The following is a 21,154-nucleotide window of genomic DNA, read 5'->3' as shown; positions in this document are numbered from 1 at the left end:
CTTTGAGAGGTAGGACTACTTCAGCTTCAGTGGGGGCTTCTCCTAGCATTTCGGGTTCTGTTCCTAAGAAACATATGCTTAAAATGGCAGAAGATTTGATTACTATGATTAGGGGTTCTATGCCCCCGCCTGATAAGAGGCCTAGGGTGGAACCGGAGTTTGATAGTTTTGAACAGTGTTCAGAGGCTTCAGAATCTTCTGTGGAAGATATGCAGGAGTATCCTACTTATTCTGATTCTGATGTGGATGATTCCACCCCTACAGCTTCTCCACCTGAGGATTTCTCATTTTCAGAGACTTTGCATTCCATGAGGGAGCACTTTAAATGGGAAGGCCAGGATTACTCTGACTCCAGGAAAAGGCTTAGGGAGTTCTTGTTTTTACCCCAGCATAGGCCTTTAGCTATTCCTCCTGTGTTGAATGTGGTGGAAGATGTTTTGCAGAGGCTTCCCGAACCCTGCCCCTTTTCCTCCCGCTCCTGTTAAGCCTGATAGGTATTATAGGGTGCCCGAAGCTCATAAATATTTGTTTAAGAGTCCTAGGGCGACCCAGAAACTATTTCTCAAGGGCCTAAGGGTGTAAAGGCTTCTGTGGTTAAAAATCCTGTTCCCACTGATAAAGAGGCAAGGGCTTTGGATAGGTGGGGAAAGAAAGTGTATACTTCTTCCACTCTAGCCATGAGAGCTTTGAATTGTCAGTTTCACATGCTAAAATATCAGAATTATCTCCTTTCACAATTGAAATCTAAGGTGGATGCTTTGGCGGAAGGTATTGAGTGTAAAGAGTTGCTGGATTTGGTTCATGTGTCTGAACAAGTGGGTAAGCATTCTTTGCAATGTGGTTTTGATGCTGTACAGGCCTCCTCGAGGGTGGCTGCTACCAGTTCTGTTCTTCGCAGGCATGCCTGGTTGAAGGATCAGAATTTAGCTGAGCATGTTAAGACAAGGATTTTGGATGCTCCTTTACAGTCTGATGTGTTGTTTGGTTCGCCTGTGGAAGCAGTTTTAAAGAAAATGGAGGACAAACCTAAGAGTATGCAAACTGTTAAAGATTTTTGCAGGTGCAGCCACCAAGTTTAGTAGAAATTGGCCTGCTAAGGGGTGGACATATCCTGCTTATGATTCTCAGTCTAGGGGTAGGTCTAGACGTGGTAGGGCAGGGCTCAAGGTTCTTTTAGGCCTAGAACAGGAGTTCACCTGCTCAGACTTCTGGTGAGGGCAGGGGTCAGTCCTTTCAGTAAACAGACCCAATGACCTGTCTTTTCAGCTGCCAGCAGATTCACGTTTGGCAGCTCCTTTGGGAGGAAGACTGTCTCTTTTCAAAGAAAACTGGGATTTAATTACTCAAGACAAATGGGTGTTGGATATCATTCACCACGGTTACAGATTTTATTTCCATACAATGCCCCTTTCAAAGGCATGCCAGACGTTCCTCCTCAACAAAGAAAAGAGGCTCACAAGCAAGTTTTACAGTTACTTCACATAGGGGCCATCCAGCCTGTCCCTGTATCAGAAAGGGGCCTAGGATTTTATTCTCGCCTGTTCCTTGTACCAAAGAAGGGAAACACGTGGAGACCAATTTTGGATTTATCTATCCTCAACACTTATCTGGACATTCCCAAGTTCAAGATGTTGACGTTACAACAGCTTTTACCTCTGCTGGGCAAAAATCACTGGATGGTAACTTTAGATCTCAAAGAAGCTTACCTTCATGTGCCTATAAGGCTAAGTTGCAGGAAATATCTGAGGTTTCGAACTGGAAATTCTCATTATCAGTTCTCTGCATTGCCCTTTGGCTTATCTACTGCCCAGAGTGTTCACAAAGGTTCTGGCTCCAGTGATAGCTTACTTCAGGCTTCAAGGAATTCAAATCTATCCTTACTTGGACGACTGCCTGATTCTGGCTCAAGAAAGGGAAGTTCTTCTACAGCACCTGGAATATGTTATCGCAGTGCTAAGATGCCTAGGGTATTCTGTGAACGAAATAAAGTCCAGTCTAGTACCCTCTCAAGACATGTGCTTTCTGGGTGTAAGACTGAATACAGCAGCCCAGATGGCCTTTTTAACCCCGGACAAACAAAAGAGTCTGTCACTTTACTTCCATCAACTATCTCTTCAGTCCGTGCTGACTGCAAGGACAGTCCTTCAAGCATTAGGGTTCATGGCATCTTGTATTCTGGTGCTTCCCAATGCCAAACTGCATATGAGGAAGTTACAATGGTATCTCAAAATGTATGGACACAGCACTGCCAGGATTTGGACACTGTCATTCAAATAATACCTTGCCTTCAAAAGAATTCTTGTGGTGGGCTCAGGAATGTCACCTAAACAAGGGACTCTCTGTGACCCGCCAGAGGCAAGTCAGATCTTGACGACAGATGCCTCGGACATTGCTTGGGGAGCTCATCTAAATGGAAAGTGGATACAAGACAAGTGGCCTGCCAGACTACAGCATCTACATATCAACATGAAAGAGATGTTAGCAGTCCAGTTTGCATTAATGGCTTTCAAGGAGTTACTTCTTCCAGGGCAGGTGTTGATTCTAACAGACAACACAACTGTCATGTGGTACATCAACAAGCAAGGGGAACACATTCTTATCCTCTATGCAGGCAAGCAATGATTTTATGGGAGACTGCGCTAAGCCTGCAACTAACTCTTCAGGCAAGGTTTCTGCCAGGAGCACAGAACTCCTTAGCAGATGTGTTAAGCAGACAAATCATGGATCCCCACGAGTGGAAACTGGATCTTCATGTATTTCAGAAACTGACAGTGTCATGGGGAACTCCAGACATAGATCTGTTCGCTTCTCCACTAAACCATCAGCTGCCAAAGTATTGCACAAAGGGGTTTCATCACACGGCTTGGAAAGTGGATGCTCTGTCTTTCAGTTGGAAAAACCTTCATGTGTATGCCTTTCCACCTCTACCTCTTCTTCCAAAGGTACTGTTAAAGGTCAGACAAGACAGGCCAAGGATGATTTTGATAGCTCCAGATTGGCCTCGGCAACACTGGTACCCTCTACTGGAGTCTGGTAAAGAAGCCTCCATGGCCTTTACCTCTGATTCCTCATCTGTTATCTCAGAAGGAAGGTCATCTGCTCAATGTCAAGCTACACTCTCTTCATCTAACAGCTTGGCATATTCTGTGTTGAAACACAGCAGGTCTCAACTTCCTCAACAAGTTTTAAATGTGATTATGGAAGCTAGAAGACCTAGTACAAGGAAAGTGTATGCAGAAAAATGGAAGAGATTTTTATTTTGGAGTACAGCAAGGCATTTGGAGATTTCTGAGCCTAATTTGAGTGTGGCTCTTCAATATCTTACTGAATTGTTGGACAAAGGTTTGTCCTTCTCTTCCATAAAGATTCATGCTGCTGCAATTTCAGCTCACTATGATTGTGACCCACCTTTGTTTTCGCATCCTTTGTTCAAGCAGTTTCTTAGAGGGGCAAAGAATATAAGACCCCACGTAGAGCTCCTACTCCTGCTTGGGATCTCAATTTTGTGTTGGAAAACTTACTCTACAACCTTTTGAGCCTGCAGCTACTGCTGAATTGAAATACTTGTCATGGAAGACTGCTTTTCTGCTGGCTATTACTTCTGCAAGAAGGGTGTCTGAGTTGCAGGCCCTTATGGCAGTAGAGCCCTTTTTGATTTTGCATAAGGATAGGGTATCATTACGTACTAATCCTTCTTTTATGCCTAAGGTGGTTTCTAGTGTGGCTTTAAACCAAACTATTCATTTGCCTACGTTTTTGCAGAACCTCAAAATAAAGGGGAAAAGATTTTGCACACTTTAGATGTACACAGGCAATTGCGTTATTATTTAAGCAGGACTAAGGATTTTAGGCAGTCTCGCAGTTGTTTGTTTCTTTTGCTTTGAGTTCTCAGGGCAAGCCTGTGTCAAAACAAACTATTTCTAGGTGGATTGGCTTTTGCATTGCATTTTGTTATTCCCATCATGGCAAGGAGATTCCAGCTGGGATTAGGCCTCATTCCACTAGGGCTACTGCCACTTCAACAGCATTTCTAAGGCTGGTGGCAACTAAGGATATTTTGGAAGCAGCTACTTGGAGTTCAGTGCATACTTTCTCTAAGCATTATCACCTTCCTATCTACTCTAAGTCTAGGGCTGGTTTTGCCACTGCTGTTTTGCAAGGCATGTTGTCAGCTCCTACTTCTTTATAATTTGCCAGCCTTCCTTACCTCTGCTTTGGGATTCTACCCAATAGTCAGGACTGCAGCAATGGAAGACGAAGAACATAGTACAGTTTTGTACCTACCATAAATGTAGATGTTCGAGGATTCCATTGCTGCAGTCCAATTTACCCTCCCTCCTTCCCCTCTGTATTTAGGGGTGGTTGTGTAGGGGGTTTTACATGCTTATATTTTTGTATATATTGTACATGTTTTTGGTGCAGGTTTTTTGGGACTTGTCTTTTTAGGATCTTCTGACATCTGGGGCAAGAAAAGACTGAGGATATGACGTCGGTCATGCGCATTAGTACCCTGACGTACTGACGTCAGTCTAATGCGCCCTGACCGACGTCAGCCTTATACTCTGGTATTCGGGCCGACTGGGACGCGGACTATACCCAATAGTCAGGACTGCAGCAATGGATTCCTCGAACATCTACATTTATGGTAGGTACAAAACTGTACTTTTCCACTTCAGTAGCCTTTCATTCAAGAGCCTCTATGGATGACATTTGCGCAGCAGCTACTTGGGCTACCCCTCATACTTTATCACTCATTACAAATTGGACATGGTCTCCAGGGGAAGAACATCCTTTGGCTCAGTGGTGCTCAGGAATGTCCTTCCATAGGGCCTCCCAGGACATAAAGTAGCTAGGGACTCTGTCCCAACTGTCATGAATGAATGAAGTTTGACAACATCAGATAAAGAAGTTATGTTCTTACCATAATGTTCCATCTCTGTTGTCGAACTTTATTCATTCTTGACATCTTACCCCCCCCCCCCAAAGACTCCTGGAGGTTCGGAACTAGTACTTGTTCTGTGATAGGGTAGTTGCTCAGACAAAACTTCCGCTTTATTATTTTTAAGGGGAAACTTGATCTGAAGAGAAGGGAAAAGAAGAAGCACTATGGGTAACCTTAGCTCGAGAGCTTCTGGCTGGAGCAAGCTTCTTATATCGGCCGAGTCGGTTCAGAGGATGGAACTGAAACCCAACTGTCAAGAATGAATGAAGATCGACAACACAGACAGAATGTTATGGTAAGAACATAACTTTTTTTGCATCAGCACCCCACAGCATACCATTGCCTTTTAAGTCCTCATTTCAGACCCCACTTATAACAACTTTTTATGTTCTATAACCTTTGATCAAGCAACACCTTGAATCTGGAATACTGTTAAGCATGTCTTTTATTCCCCTTTATATTACTTTGATAACCTCATATACCTGTTTTAATTGGTAATACTAGTTTTGCATAAAGTTAGACTTCTTTGTAAGTAGTATAGATTTTGCCTTCTTAAACCTCATCAGGCTGATTCATGGAAAAAACATGGTTACACCTGTAGGTTATCCTTACTGTCTTAGAAACCTGAAATTATTGCAGTTTGTGTGTACATTATTGATCTTTAATTGTTTCTTATAGTGCACAGTAATTGTAAGGACTTTCATCCAGTATTTATCTTTTCATCTTTTATGACATTTGCTTGAAGTTTTCATGTGCATTCCTTCTTGTAGTACCGTTTGCTTTTATATTCTGCTGATGTTAATTGGATGCTCTGACACGTCAGAAGACTGTGGTACATATGGACACTTTTCTTTGTTTTGTGTAACTTCTGATTTTGTAATTTACCAAATTGTGCATGTAAATTGGATGCTGTTGTCTACTGCTTCTACCTTAAAAAAAGAAGTGTCTTTTGATTGTCTCCTGTTAATAGGGTCATAGGTAAGTACTAGGCTAGTTGCTCTTTTGGGTCATTTTAAGCTTAACCAGCTTTCCTTGGTGAGAATCAAACCCTGTACAGTGTGTCTGTGAAGTAAACACCTTAACCATTATGCCAACCCATAACTCCAAAATGTTTCATTTAGCCACAAGGAGTAGATGGAGCTAATAACACCATATCCATGGTAGCACATATTCACAAGTCATAGGTGATCTAAGTACAAATATCTTGTGACAGCCCAGGCTGAAAGAGCAATCTGGAAAAACAGGAGAGCAGTAGTAAGCTGGAGATGTAGCTTCCCAATGACTCATTGAAATATGTAGAGCTTCCCAGCACACCTTTAAACATTTGAGAACATACTGCATGGATTAGGTTCATAGTCTCATAACAGGCTGTTGATCCAGTAGACCATTTGTAGCCTATCCCACTGATTTACTCCAGTGTGAATTAACACCAGGCCCTGACATTGTTTTGATCCCTTTCCATAAGGGCTAAATGGGAAAACTTGGCACAACTAGGAATCAAACCCAGGGCATTCTAAATCAAAAACAAGAAGCTACCATCATGCCATTAAACTGTTTCATTTACTTCTGTGTGGAGGTTACCTATTAAAGGTTTGGTGTAGGAGATCTGAGTTCAAGTAACAGTAAAAGTTGATTTTCTTTATACTTTGACTCGAGTCTGTTATCCAAACGTCCTGAAATAGTGTTATGGCTCCCTGTTGTAATTCTGACACCTTTAATTACTGTTCTGTAGCTACAAAAAATATAGTGAAACTAAAGGAAAATTATGAATGCCAGCAATAACATTTCTTTATACTTGCATTTTGCATGTAGACAAACCACCACCACCACCAGGGGCTGCATATTTCCACTACTTTTAACTCCATTGTTACTATAACTTGGAGAAAAGGTAGTAAGTACTTAGACACGGAGCAAGTCACTCCTCATTTTTATTCATTCAATCTCACTATTCGGAGACTTAGGTTATTAGATGACAGTAGTTGGTGTGAAGTCTTTGTTTCCATTCATGTCCATTTTATTTATGCATCCTGTTTTAACAGGTAACTGTGTTAAATTTTTCAGATTTTGTTTTTCTTTTTTTTTTTGGCAGACTTGGGAGATAGAGAATGACAGAGTCCGCCAGAAGCTTTTGAGTCTAATTGGACGAATTGGTCGGGAGGCTCGATTTGAATCTACCACTGGAAAGGTATGTTTTAACCTGCCAATGTTTTTTCTTTGCTGGAGCTGCGCATTTTAACAGCCTTACTAGAGATTTGTAGTTTGCATTAAGCAACAGTATGTGTGTTGGGAAAACCAAGATGGCATAGCATTGTTGATAGCAAAACATTTATATCTCTAGTAGAGAGAATTTCATTGAGCAACACATAACTTAAATACATTAGTAATGGTTCCTCATCCTTGTCCTTAATTTTTACTTTTCTGGGTTATTTCACAGCCCCAGAGGGCAGTACTGAGTGAGGAATTTTAAATATTAGTAATAGATAGTACTGCTTAGTGGAGCTGTGTTGTAGCATCCCCCTTTAATTGGCATACTGCAAACCTCAGCAGCAAGAACACAAGGCCTCATATAGGTCAGTAAGAAAATAAGGGTCTATATTAAATTAGCGAATGCTTAGAAAAGTTAACGCTAATTCATCGACCCCTTTTAAGTGAAAGCTTAAAATCTCGAACACCCGGAACAGCAAATTATTTCCCTGGGAAAAAATTACTGTTCCGAGAAACACACACACACACACACACACACACACACACACACACACACACACACACACACACACACTTAAAATCCTACATCTACCCTGCACTAAACTGTACATACACTACTATCTAGCCAGTTACCTTAACCCAAACCCTAACCCTAAGGTCCATCACTATCGCACACTCACCTGACCCGCACCCTAACTCACCTACCCCACCCTAACGTCTGTCACTATCGCACACTCACCTCACCCGCGCTCTAACCTTAACTCACCTAACCCGTGCCCTAACCCTAACGTCCACACAATTGCACACTTACCTGAACCCAACTCATAACTTTCCATCACAGTGCTGAAAATGGCAAAGCCATAGAAACGGCCAACCGAATTCTTTCCCTAGGAAATAATTCTGTGTTCTGCAGCTTCACTTTTAGGGTCGATATTAGAACATTCAAAGTTTTAAAACTTCGATGTTCTAATATAGACCCGAAAATAAGACAGTCTCTCTGCTTTTGACCTGTCTATTTGAGAAGGTAAGTATTTAAATATGTGAGCTGATGTTGTCAATTTTCATTCAGTCCTCAACAGATGGGTTCGAATCTGATCCCTCAGATCCAACTTGGCTGTTGCTAAAGCTCATGGCCACCAAGAACTCTCGAGCTCTTCCCTTAGCCTTAATGCACCAACCTCAGTTACTTCAGATCTTGTTTGCTGCCTTCAGCAAAAGACGTGGTTGCCAACACACTCGAGCATTTTGTCAGATAAGTGTTCTTAATATTTCTTCAGTGTCTTGTTTTATTTGTGGTAATATAGATTCTTCCTTACCTTCTGCTTTCCTGTACTTGTGTCCTGCTCAATACTGTTAATATCTTTTCTTTAATTCTACAATTTGGTGTAGCCCTTGATACCATCATTGGTATTTTTTTTAAAGTGTCAACTTTAGAGTTTTCCTTCTCTTTCATCTATACTTTTGTTTGTTGTACAGAGATTTAAGACGTGTACTAAGTGTGGCCATAAGCTGCCGTTTTCAGATGCCCACACACTGTGCGTCTACTGTTTAGGGCCGCTTCATTTGCAGGAACACTGTTCAATCTGCCACAAGTTTAATTCCAGAGCGCTAGTGGAATGCAAAAATAAATTGATCCTCAAAAGCCTTTTGCCATCTTTTTTTGGGGAGGCTATACCAAGAGATAAATCTCCAAAAACCTACTGAAACGTGTCCGGAGCCTTCATCTGCTTCAAATTCCTCAAAGAAAAGTCCTCATAAGGATCCCACCGCAACCTCGGATCTGAAGAAACCAGAGATGTCTGATTCATCTACTTTGCATACGAGCAAATGAGAATTACCGGATCCCAACTTTTTGGCCTCTATGCAATCCCAGTCTGATCAGAAAGCTAATGGACCTTTTTCAGTAAGTGTTTACCAAGGACTCTGTATTCACCGTTGTATGATACAGTACCCTTTAAAGTACCTTCCCCTTTTCTGCAAGGACCTAGGTCTCCTTTGGTCCTTTCCAGTCGTTCTTCCAGAAGTCTCACAGACGATGATGTAGAGAGGATGGTGAGGAAGATTCTCTTGGCACAGGGACAGATGGGTGTTCCTTTATCTCGTACCTCTCTGGGTCAGGAGGTCCATTTTTCTGCTACACCCCCACTACAAATTCCTCCTCCAACTCCTTCAGTGGTTTTGGAGCCCCTGGATGCTAGCCGTCTGGATCTGTGTGGCTTGGATCTAAGGATTGCCTTATCCTTGAATCCGAAATTTGCTGCGAGTGCTCCAGTCCAGTCGGATCCAGAGAGCTTTCAGAGCTGTAGCTTCCCTGTCTGATCCGAGGTGTTGTGGTCAACTCTGAAGCTTTCAGAGCAGTCTCTGAGCCTCAGCACTGGCTAACTTGGCTCTGGCTTCCACCTCAGTCATTTTGCCCTCTGAGCGGTGGAAGGTTCCTGTACAAAAGTTGGCCTTTTTGGATTCAAGCTCTTCCCTTTCTCTGGGACAGTCTGCATTCAAGGCTGTAAAGAGAGTTTTCTCTGTATTGGATGGACGGATGGATACACCCCTCTCGGATTCAGAATCTACAACCTTGCTGTCTGCTCAGAGCCTCACCAACTCTTTCCACAGGAGCAGCCAGTACCAAGACCCCTGGTTTCTATACAAGTAAGCTTTATTTCTTCTTCTGATACCTCTCATGAGCATTCCACTGAGGAGGTCCGTAAGAAGGAGACATGCAAGAGGAAGCACCCAGGTTCACTGGAGGAGTCTATCACAGAAGATACAGATTTTGGTGAAGGTGATGGGTCCCCATGGTCACCTCCTGAAGATGTTTCGTTCGGAAACATCTTAGAAGTCCTTAAGCATAGAGGTGATTGGATGCCCAGCAGCAACCCTTCTCCTGAGGAATCCATTTTCCTGGAGGCTTTTCATACTGAACTGTCTACCTCCTAGGTTACTCACACCTGTCGATGAGTTCATTGAGTTGATCTCTCGGCGAGCTTGGAAGGAACCCAACACCATTGAGCCCATAACTTGGAGACCAAATAAGATTATGGCACCACCTATAGGCAAACAGTTTTGGGGAAAAGGGGGGTGCCTGTTGATGCCATGGTTATAGCAGCGGCCCCAAAGAAGGAACTTGCCATGGAAGGTTCTACTGTCCATCTCCCCAACAGGGATTCTTGGGCAATGAACAGATTTGGGAAGCTTGTCTGTTTTGGTGACCTTCACTTTAATGTCATTGAGTTACTTGGCACATTTCACTAGACTTCAGATAGATTTGATTAAGGAACTGTGAAATACCCTCTCCATGAAGAAGCTCAGTCTGTGACTTCTCAGATGTCTACCTGTAATCCGTTTCTAATTCTTTCATGAGGTTTGTTTCTCATGTAGGTGAACGAACCTCAAGGGCAGTGAGTACAGGCATTTCCATTAGGTGGCATGCCTAGATGGGCTTATGTGATTTGGCAGAGCCCTTCAAGTCATCGTTCCTCAATACCTCCTTTGACAGCATGTCTCTGTTTGGTCCCACAGTTCGACACATACCCAGGTGTGAAAAGGATGGAAAGACCCTGTCTGCCATGGTCATACATTTTTTGATCCCTCAATGATGCTTTTCTAGGAATCAACCATGTGGTCATTACATGTGGTTCAAGTAGTTTGAGAGTCCATTCTAGGGCACACCTGGAGGAAGTTCCTCCAGAAGCAGAGGAGGGAACTCGAATGGATGACAATGACCCCATGGCAGAGGTGGTCCACAAAACCAGTGCTCCAGAGATATTTTCTGCAGACCCTACCAGCACAACTGAAAGGGGGCCTGATTGTCTACCTCAGGAGGCAAATGGAGGTCGATCATTTCTTCAAAAGAGAGCCTAGCTAGAATTAAGAAACAATACTTGGGTGCAGAGGAATATATCCAGAGGTTATGTAATTCCATTTTTCCTTCCTCCTTCAATATCAAGGAAAATGGGGTTCTTTTTAGTGCCAAAGAAAATGGGACTGGAGACCAGTTTTGGATCTCAGTACCTTAAACATCTCCGTTTGATGGACCAAGTTTCACATGGTCATGGATCAGTCCATTCTCCCATTTATGGGCAAGGATGACTGGATGTGCTCCATAGACCTTCGGGATGCATATCACATAAAGATGAACTGGCGATCCAGAAGGTATTTAGCCTTCTGGTTGGGAGCTAGTCATTACCAGTTCAGAGTTCTGCCATTTGGTCTCAACACAGCCCCCAGGGTGTTACCAATTGCATGGCAGTTGTGGCAGCTCACTTGAGACTACAATGATTCCAGGTGTTTCCATATTTAGACAGCTTGCTCATTTCCACTCTGACTAGGCATCAACTGATAAAGGGCATCTGTTTTCTTTGTCATCTTCATTAATATATTAAATTAAGTGCTGCAAGGCACATTGGGAAAAAGATAAAGTACCTCATATAAGTTACACCAGTCTATGGTAGGCTGCAGACTTTCTTGGGCGGGGGGGCTAGATGGAGAAAATCAGTCTGTCCAGTAAAAGAGAAATTTGATTGGAATAAAAAATGGGAGTTCTCTGAGATGTAGTTTGAGCTAGCAGATTGCTTGTACGCCTTTTGGTAAGATAAAATATAGTGTAGCTAGAGGTGAGACAACCTAGAAAGTCTGACTTGGACTTTTGCGAAGAGGGGTGTTTCAAATGTAGATGGATAATTAGATGATGTGGGTAGTTTCAAAGTTGCAGTGGAAAGTAGTCAGAGGAAGTGCAGTTTTAGAAGGTGAAAGAGACCTGTGGTGGTACTGTGCATCCTTGACACGTTAAGGCATAGAAAAACCTTTACTGAAAACTAGAAAATGGTTTAAGAAAAGACTAGCATGACGAGCAAGAAAAAAACTAAACAATACAGGTTTCATAGGGGAGGAAGTTAAAAGGGAGATTATTATAAGAAAGCAACTGTGAGAATACTTGGATCACAGTAAATGAGCAAAAGCTCTGAATATGGAGTGGAAACCTACTGGATGGATAGTGTACAAAATGAATGGTTTGATTTAAAGGGGAACAGGGTGGGATAGACTAAGGAAAGACCAGATAAAGAACCAGTGTTATCAAGTAGCCAAATGAACAGGATATAAAGTAGGAAGCAAGTGCCTTAGTAGAATTCTCTCAGGATGTTGGGATTGGTAACAGCAATCAGGAAAGAAACAATACAACACAAAGATAATAACAAGAAAATACACAGTTGGAGACACTGAAATGACTGTACTTGACTTTTTGTCATGGAATGTGAATAGGGTTAATTTACAGGAGAAGAGAAAACATATTGGGCTACATATTGAAAGTCCAGGGCATGAATCATAATACTTTAGGAGAGAAATCTGATGTCCTAAGACATTTATTTAAATGAGCAATAGGGAAGGACACTGTACAAGACCAAAGGAAGAAAGAAAGAGAAGGATGAATATTAATGCCAGTGGTGTAGAGATCAAACGTAGAAGAGGAGAGGGAAAGGTAGATGTAGTAGACTTGTTGTTGTAGGACTATAGCAAGGAATTCACTCTAATTCTCTCTTTCAACTTTCTGGTTTAAAAGCCCGCATTTGCGGTCATCTCCCACCTGTCCTGTAACTAGTCTGGTCCAGATACAGATTTGCTGTGTATCCAGGACTGTAAGCTTCTGACCCCCCTCTAGCCTTTCTCTGTTGGAGGGAAGCCTTCTAGCTTATCAGTGGGAGTGGTAAACGCTAGGTAGCCTATCTGCCACAAGAGGAGTCGTTTCTGGCCCAGAAAGTATAGTTTATTGGCATTTTGGGCAGTATTTCCATCTCTTTCAACTTTCTGGTTTAAAAGCCTGCATTTGCGCTTGTCCCACCTGTCCTGTAACTAGTCTAGTCCAGGTACAGATTTCCTGTATCCAGGACTGTTTGTAAGCTTCTGAGCAGTGCCATCATCTGCTCTTCAATTTTTTTGGCTTAGATCTGCTAGTTCTGTCCTCTCCTGGACTTTTACTAGCTTGTTAGTCTAGCACTTCACAAGACTTCTTGTAGCAGTTATTGTAGCACACACAGTGCTGCCTGTGCTTAACGTTCTACAAGGAAACCACTCCAGTACTTATTATTAATACCTTCCCCTCCAGGCATGTCTAAAGGTCAGTTCCCTGTGGTTTCACCTGTTAATCTAGTGAACTTGGGCATCCTGAGGCAGTGTCACAACTGCCTCATGTACACTGACAACCTTCTCCTCTTACCTTCCATCACTCCGACTTGCGAGATGCACTTATATATCCAAATTGGAAGCCATGCACTCTCCAGCCAAGACCGGAATCGCTGTTCAAGAAGAGATGATCAGCACTTGCACCACACCACATGGAACACATAGCCCTCCAGAACACACACCAGCACTGCCTTCACATAAAATCACAAACCACACACCCACCTTCGCAGAGGCTCTCAATAAAAATCTACCCAAACAGCAGAGACCTCCAAGGCAGAAACGCACTCGACCACCACAAAACAACACTAATCATGAGACACACAAGTCTCCTGAACAGTGTGCCACTTAACCAAAGCCCCTAAGGCAAAACAGCATGCCCAACACACTAGTCATAGGTGACTCGATAGTGAGGAACACTGATGGTCCCGCTCACTAAGCTGAATAAGGAGAAAGTAACAGTCAGCTGCCAGGATCCCCCATACTCAGGTCCCTCAACAACAGGTACAAATATGACTGTCGTTGTACATGTGGGTGTGAATGACTTGAGATGTACCTCCCTGGACTACATGAAGAGAGACATGGAGGAGCTCTTGGATTATGTAGCCCAGGCTGGTATGGCCCTAGCCCTGAGCAGCGTCCTACCATCACCCAGAATGATACCACAGTACAAGCAGAAAATGATTGATCTGAAGTAGTTTACTTCATTTGGTCTTCAACCTGTGGGGTACCGCATCTGTAACGGATCTGAGCCAACAATCTTACTAGCATCTGCTCTGAGCTCCAACTCCTCCCCTTACTCATAATACGCCCCCACTACCTTCCAACCCCCAGATCTCGTTTGTCGCGGCTAGCTGAAGCATCATGATCTCTGGAGCTCTGAGTAGTAAGTGGGTATTAAAGCTTTTAGAAAGCCTTTTTTCTCTACTAACTTCAGGATAGTGATAGTGTAGGTTCCCCTTTTCCTCCCCTCGCTTGGTGCATCATGTGTTTAATCTTTATTGTTGTTTAGCTTAGTTTAGCGTAGTTAGTAAGTGTATTTGCTTCCCCTCCCCCCTGAGTGTGTTCTGTATGTGTGTGTGTGGCGAGTGGTTATTCAGTGGGAAAATAATATTTTTGTACTTGTTTTCCCTCTTGTATAATGGCTGATAGGCCGATGTTTAAAAGGTGCACTGAATGTGGCCATAAGTTGTCCCCATCAGATGGCCACACTCTTTGTGTAATGTGCTTTGGCGTGGCCCATCTTAGTACAGACTGCTCTAGATGTGAGAGTTTTAACCCGTGTGCTGTCAAGGACAGGAAGGCTAAATTGGCTCTGAAAGGCCTTCTTCCCACTTCTGAGGCAGTTGCCTCATCCTCTGCTTCGGTCACAGTGGCTGCTGTTGCTGCCTCTCCTTCTTCTCTTGCCTTTGCTTCTCCACCCTCCCTAGCTGGGACTCAACCTCCCGTTTCAAAGCATGTGGAAGCAGAGTGGAAAAGGGGAAGAGAGAAGGAGCGAGAGCCAAAATCTAGAACGTAGAAACGTAAGCGGTCTCCGGACCTCCCTTCATTGTTATGACCCATAGGATCCGTGACTCCCCTTGGCTCCAATCACCGTGGTTTTCCCCGGAGCTGGAGGAGACGCGCTCTACATCTAGGGCCTCAGTGCCCCGACCCGCAAGGTTGGAGTCCATGGCCTCGTCAAGGTCCACTCGGTCCTTATCGGAGGTTGACATGGATAAAATGAGCAAGTTTATTCGTACTCTGATCCAGATGTGGGTCTTGCCAGCCCCCTCTCCTTCAGGAGGGGGGAGCTCGCTTCCTTTTTTCCAACCGATTTCTCCTTCTCTGATCCGTCCATCAGGTTTGGAGTACTCTGATCCGAGGATGGCTTTAGTCAGGGGGTCAGCCCTGACTGTACCTGCTTCTTCGATGCCGACAGCTACCTGGAGCATGTCTGATCCGACCAGCTTGGATCTGAGCTGCGCTCAGAGCCAGAGCTTGGGTGTCTGATCCGAGGGAGTGGAACTTTTTTCATCTGCTATGCCTTTGTCGGGCCAAGTTCCCTCCCTTGGAGCACCGTCCACTTCGGGCCCGGCTCCGATTCTCTCCTCGGACCCGGGGAGACCGGCTTCCTTATTGGCTTCACAGGAGGTTCATTCTTCCTTGGTGTTCGACGTGGTAGAAAGGGTTCTCTCCGCTGGATCAAGACCCCTGACTATCCCCTCAGACTCGACCCCGACCCCCTCTGCTCTTTCTACGAATCCCATCATTTTACCAGAGGGACAGCCCGTGCTCGAGTAGCCCCAGATGGTTCCCCCTGAGGAGAGCCTCACCTGAGATGTGCCTCACAAACATACATGTAAGAGGATGCACTTGGACCCCCGAGTCCCTCGCAGAGGATACGGATTTGGATGATTAGGAAGTTTCCCCCTGGTCACCTCCCGAGGATGTCTCCTTTGGAGACATCATGGAAATCCTTCGCCAATGGGAAGTTGGTCTGCCCCCAAACCTTCTTCTGATGAGTCTGTGTTCTGGAGGCTTTCAGCATGGGCCTATCTACTTCCTGGGTGTCCCCTCCTGCATTATTCCTTGGTGGACCTGGTCACCTCACGGGCATGGAAGGAGCAGGACACCGTGGAACCAATTCCCAAAAGGCCTGACAAGATCTCGAGTCCACCTTCGGATAGGCCAGCATGGAACAAGGGCTCCCCCGTAGATGCTGTGGTGGTAGCAGCAGCCACAATGAAGGAACTAGCCTAGGAGAATTCCTCGGTTCATCCTCCTGACAGAGATTCGCCAATGATGGACCACTTAGGGAAGTGGGTTTATGCTTCAGCTACCTTTTCTATTAGGGCACTAAACTACCTGGCCCACGTCACGGGACTCCAACGCGACCTGATCAAGGAGCTGGCGGAGTCTCCCCCTAAGTCCATGTCGCTGGAGGATAGGGACTCGTTCTCCGCGAGGATGGCCACTTTGAAAGCAGTTTCCAACACGTTCATGCGACTCCTTTCTCATGCTACTGAAGGAGCAGCTAGGGCAGCTGGGTGCGGTGTGTCCATGAGGTGCAACGCCTCAGACTGTCAGTTTTTGTAACCTTTCAAGGTGTACTTTGCCAATGCCCCCTTATGATGGCTGTACTATCTTTGGTAAGACCGTCAAACAGACTTTAGTCCAGAGTGAGAAGGAGGGGAAGACACTGTCTGCCATTGGAATCCGCTTCTCAAACCCTCAAAGGTCCTTTTCCCGGAATCAAAGAGGGCAAAAGAAGATGTGATTCCAGAAGTCGCAGTATTCCCGGGACACTCAGGGCTCTTCTTCTTCCCCCAGAGGCAGAGGGGGACAGAATGGATGCCGGCACAGAGGCAGAGGGGGTCCGAAGAATTTTGGGTCTCGAGAACCTTTCTCTGACAGACCCGGACAGAAACCCTGAGGGGTGGCCTGACTGCCCTACTCTGGAGGCAGTCGGGGGATGATTGTCCTTGCACCTGGCAGCATGGGAGTCCATAACATCAGTCTACTGGGTGCTTCTGATCATATCTAGAGGATACTCTATCCCCTTTGTTGGTCCTCCCAAATCTCCCAATCACCTCCTGGACATACCACCCATGCAAAGGGAGGCAGCAGCACAGGAAATTTCCAAGATGCTAAAAAAACGAGCCATCAAAACCGTCCCCCCAGATCAGTCCGGATCGGGCTTCTACTCCAGGTTCACTTTGGTGCCAAAGAAAACAGGGGACTTAAGGCCCATTCTGGACCTATCTACCCTGAACCTGTCAGTTGCCAAAGGAAAGTTCCGGATGGTCACACTGCAGTCCATCATGCTGTACCTGCAAGAGAGCGACTGGCTGTGCTAGTTAGACCGCCAGGATGCTTACTATCACATAAAAATGCACAGAAGCTCCAGGATGTTCCTCCGCTTCCAGCTAGGAGTCAATCATTACCAATTTCAAGCCCTATCCTTTGGTCTCACCACAGCCCAGGGTGTTCACCAAAGTGATTGCGGTGGTAGCGGCTCACCTGACGCTTCAGGGGATTCAGGTCTATTCGTACCTGGACGATTGGCTCCTCACTGCTCCCACCAGGTGTCTACTCTCTGAAACCAGGGATTATTTCTTAACCCTTGCGCTGCATTTGGGGATCACAATCAATGCATCCAAATCACTCTTAGATCCTGTCCAGGTGATAGATTATATTGGGGCAGGATAGATACATTACAGTGCAAAATCTTCCTGACCTCGGAGAGATTACAAAACCTGAGGATGCATGTCTCTCTTATCTACGATTCTCATCTTCCATTGGCGGAATCAGTGTTTAGGGACTTAGGTTCAATACCAGCGACCATAGTGCTTCTCCCATGTGCCCGGTTACATATGAGAATTCTACAGTGGACAGTAGCTGTAAAATGGTCCCTGTTGGAACTTCTGCTGTCGTATCCAGTGCAACTGATTCGAGTCTGTCGGTCATCCCTCGTGCTGGATGTGTTCTCCAGACATTTTGGAGGGACGACACTTTGTTCCAGCCCCTACCCAAGCCACAGTGACCAAGGATGGCTCCCAGCTCTGGTGGGGGGGCATTGTTCAGGCAGGACAGTCCAAGGCCTGTGGTCCCCTGTAGAGACCAGCTTGCACATAAACGTTCTGGAGATGAGGGCGGTCCTTTTAGTGTTGCAGGCCCTTCATGCCTTTTCTTCCTCCTGGAATCATTGTAATTCAGTCAGACAATATGTCAGTGGTCTGGTATGTCAACAAACAGAGTAGGACTAGGTCTTGTCCCCTTTGTTGCGAGGCCATGATAGTGTGGGAATGAGCGTTCTCCACCGGTCATTGTCTCATCGCAACGCACATTCTGGGACAGTCCAACATTCTAACATACAGGTTAAGTCAGACTATTCTGATGCCTTAGGAGTGGTCTCTGAATCTTTCAGTAGCGGAGCAGATGTTCCTGGGGTGGGGTCAGCCTTGCTGCGATCTCTTTGCATCTCCTTCCAACCCGACGTGCAGCTCGTTTTTTTGACCTGAACCCCCTGCTGGGAGAGCCCCACAGAGATGCTCTAGTCCATGCTTGGCCTCCCGGTCTTCTGTATGCTTACCCTCTGGTACCTCTTATTCCAAGGTTTCTACAGAGCGCTTGCCAACTGGGGAGCAAAGTGATCCTCATTGCCCCGTTTTGGCCTCGCCAGGTATGGTTTCCCTTCCTTTGGTCTCATCTTCGGTCTCCACCTTGGATCTTGGTTCCCATTCAGGATCTGATTTCACACCCATCAGGGGTTCCTCATCCGAACCTGGACAGTTTGAAGCTCACAGCATGGCTGCTCCAGTTCCCATGATCGCTAGGACTCCTGGATTATCTATTTTGGTGGCTGCTCATAAGTCTTCTACCAGGAAGGTTTATCGTAGTAAATGGAAACGGTTTTCTTTTTAGGCCTCGCAAAGGAGTTTAGACCCCTTCACGGCTCTCGTTTCTGCCATTCTTGATTTTCTAGCTGATATTTTTCAACATGGAGCTAGTTCTTCTACTGTCAAGGTTCAATTGGCTGCCATTTCTCATTTTCATGTGGGTGAGAATTCTGCCTCTCTAGCCTCCTCCAGACTGTGTAAAGCATTTATCAAAGGGACTTTTCTGTTATGCCCCCCCTGTCAAGGATCCTGTTCCCCCAAGGGACCTTACTGTGTTTCTTCAAGCTCTGGTCGCTCCGCCTTTTGAACCCGCTGCAATCACAGATCTAAAATTCTTACCTTGGAAAACAGCATTTCTGGTGGCTATTATCTCTGCAAAAAGGGTTTCAGAACTGCAGACCTTGTCCGTCAAAAGTTCCTTATATGATTTTCCATAAAGATAGGGTTTGCCTTCGGACCAATCCACCCTTTCTTCCCAAGGTGGCATCACCAGTTAATATCAATCAAACCATCACTTTACCAGTTTTCTTTCCTAATATTGCTAACAAGATGTAATACAAACTCCACCTGCCGGATGTTCATAGACAGTTACGATTCTATTTATACAGGACAAAAAATTTCCGTAAATCTGATCAGTTGTTTGTATCCTTCTATAAACCCTTTTTTTGTTAAACCTGTCTCCAAGGTCACTATTGCTAGGTGGCTTTCTTCATGCATCCTTCAGGTCTATAATAACAGAGGTACGTCTCCTGTGGGTCAGGTCAAAGTTCAATCCACTAAGTCCATGGCTACTTCTGTGGCCTTTTGGTCTAGAATTTCTTTGGATGATATTTGTTCTACAGTTACTTGATCCTCATCTCATACATTTATTTCTCATTACAAATTGGATTTGACTTCCAGAAGGAGAGCATCCTTTGGTTCCACTGTGCTCCGGAATATCCTTCCATGAGGGCCACCCAGGAGTTTAGTAGCTGGGGACTCTGTCCCACAGATTGAAGACCAAATGAAGTAAACTACTTCAGATAAAGAAGTTACGTACTCATCATAATGCTACATCTGAGTAGCTCTACTTCATTTGTCTTCAGCCGTCCCTTCCACCTTCCCCTGGACCTTGTCATGTGAACAGCCTATGGGCTGCAGTTATAGGTCACAAGTATTTTTTCAGGTTGGAGTATCAATATAAGGATCAGCAAACTCGATCTGGGGGTTGGAAGGTAGTGGAGGTATATTATGGGTAAGGGGAGGAGCTCGGAGCAGATGCTAGTAAGATTGCCGGCTCGGATCCGGTATCCCACAGATTGAAGACATGAAGTAGAACTACTCAGATGGAACGTTATGGTGAGTACATAACTTCTTTATTTCAACAAATAGCTAATTTTTTTGCTGTCATTCTAAGGGGATGCAGTATCTCTGCCTGGGATAACATGATTGACAGACCTCAATGCTTTGCCAGAGATGGCCTGCATCTGTCACCCCTGGGCTTCCAGATACTGGCCAAGGCTCTTGCCACCCCTATAGAGCCTTTTTTAGGCGGTGTTCCAAAGACCAAATTACCACTGTAATAGCTACAAACAAATGCAGTCTGAGGATCCTGCTACTTACAAGTCTAAGTCTCAAAATGCACATGCTTGAAGCACTCCTCAAAATGGAGAACATCGACATTTGTGCTGTAACAGAGACCTGGTTTAAAGCAGCAGAAGCACCCCTGCACTACTTAGCTATAACTCATTCCAACCTTTCGGCCCCAGAACTTGGACCGAAGCTCCAAAGATGGTGGTGTTTCCATATTCATAAAGGATGTCCACACCTCCAGACTGGTAGCTCAACATAACGCATCAGAGATACTTCAGGTGCAGCTAACACTGGGTAAGACAGCGATTCAGGTTGTAGCCTGCTATAGGTCCCCAACCATGTCCCAAGACTCTCATTCCACATGCCTAAGCACCCTGGAGAGTATTAGGGTCCAACCTAACACTCTCATACTGGGTGACTTCAACTACCCCTCCATTAACTGAGAAAACTACTCATGTACCAATACACTTGCCCAACGTTTCCTGGAATTCATTAATTCCAATGCCCTGGACCAGCTCATTCTCACCCCCACTAAAGGTAGCAGCATCCTTGACCTGGTCATTACAAACATGGGCAACTGTTGCTCTACACCAGTAGTGAACTCCTCCCTAGTTAGATCCGACCACAAACTAATCACTTTGGAAATACACCCCCCCCCCAAAGGTAACCACCATGACAAACTTTTCCAAAGCTAACTTTGGGCACCCATAAACAGAGGTGGCTAACTTCTCGGCACCCATGCAAATGGAGAATAGCTGCATGACCACCGAATCATACACCAATGCACTGTATGAACACATACACAACTGCATGAATCTCGCCATACCCAATAGAACCAAGACCCTCTCCTCCAAAAAAAGGAAGCCAATTTGGTAGTCTCCTG

The 21,154-nt window shown here is 44.9% G+C and overlaps 1 protein-coding gene across 1 annotated transcript in view; it reads left to right on the top strand.

Moving 5' to 3' along the window:
- USP24 (ubiquitin specific peptidase 24) overlaps positions 1-21,154 on the top strand; it is a 4,679,666-nt gene that overhangs the window by 1,045,860 nt on the left and 3,612,652 nt on the right. The window contains exon 14 of the mRNA XM_044085508.1: positions 7,032-7,127. Within this exon, the coding sequence (XP_043941443.1) occupies positions 7,032-7,127 (96 nt within the window). The remainder of the gene's footprint in view (positions 1-7,031; positions 7,128-21,154) is intronic.

This window comes from Protopterus annectens, chromosome 10.part0 (assembly GCF_019279795.1).
Source record: "Protopterus annectens isolate FY-2018-M chromosome 10.part0, PAN1.0, whole genome shotgun sequence".
Lineage (NCBI taxonomy): Eukaryota > Metazoa > Chordata > Ceratodontiformes > Protopteridae > Protopterus > Protopterus annectens.
Note: the sequence above shows the minus strand (reverse complement) of the source record. Positions and strands in the feature narration are given on the sequence as shown.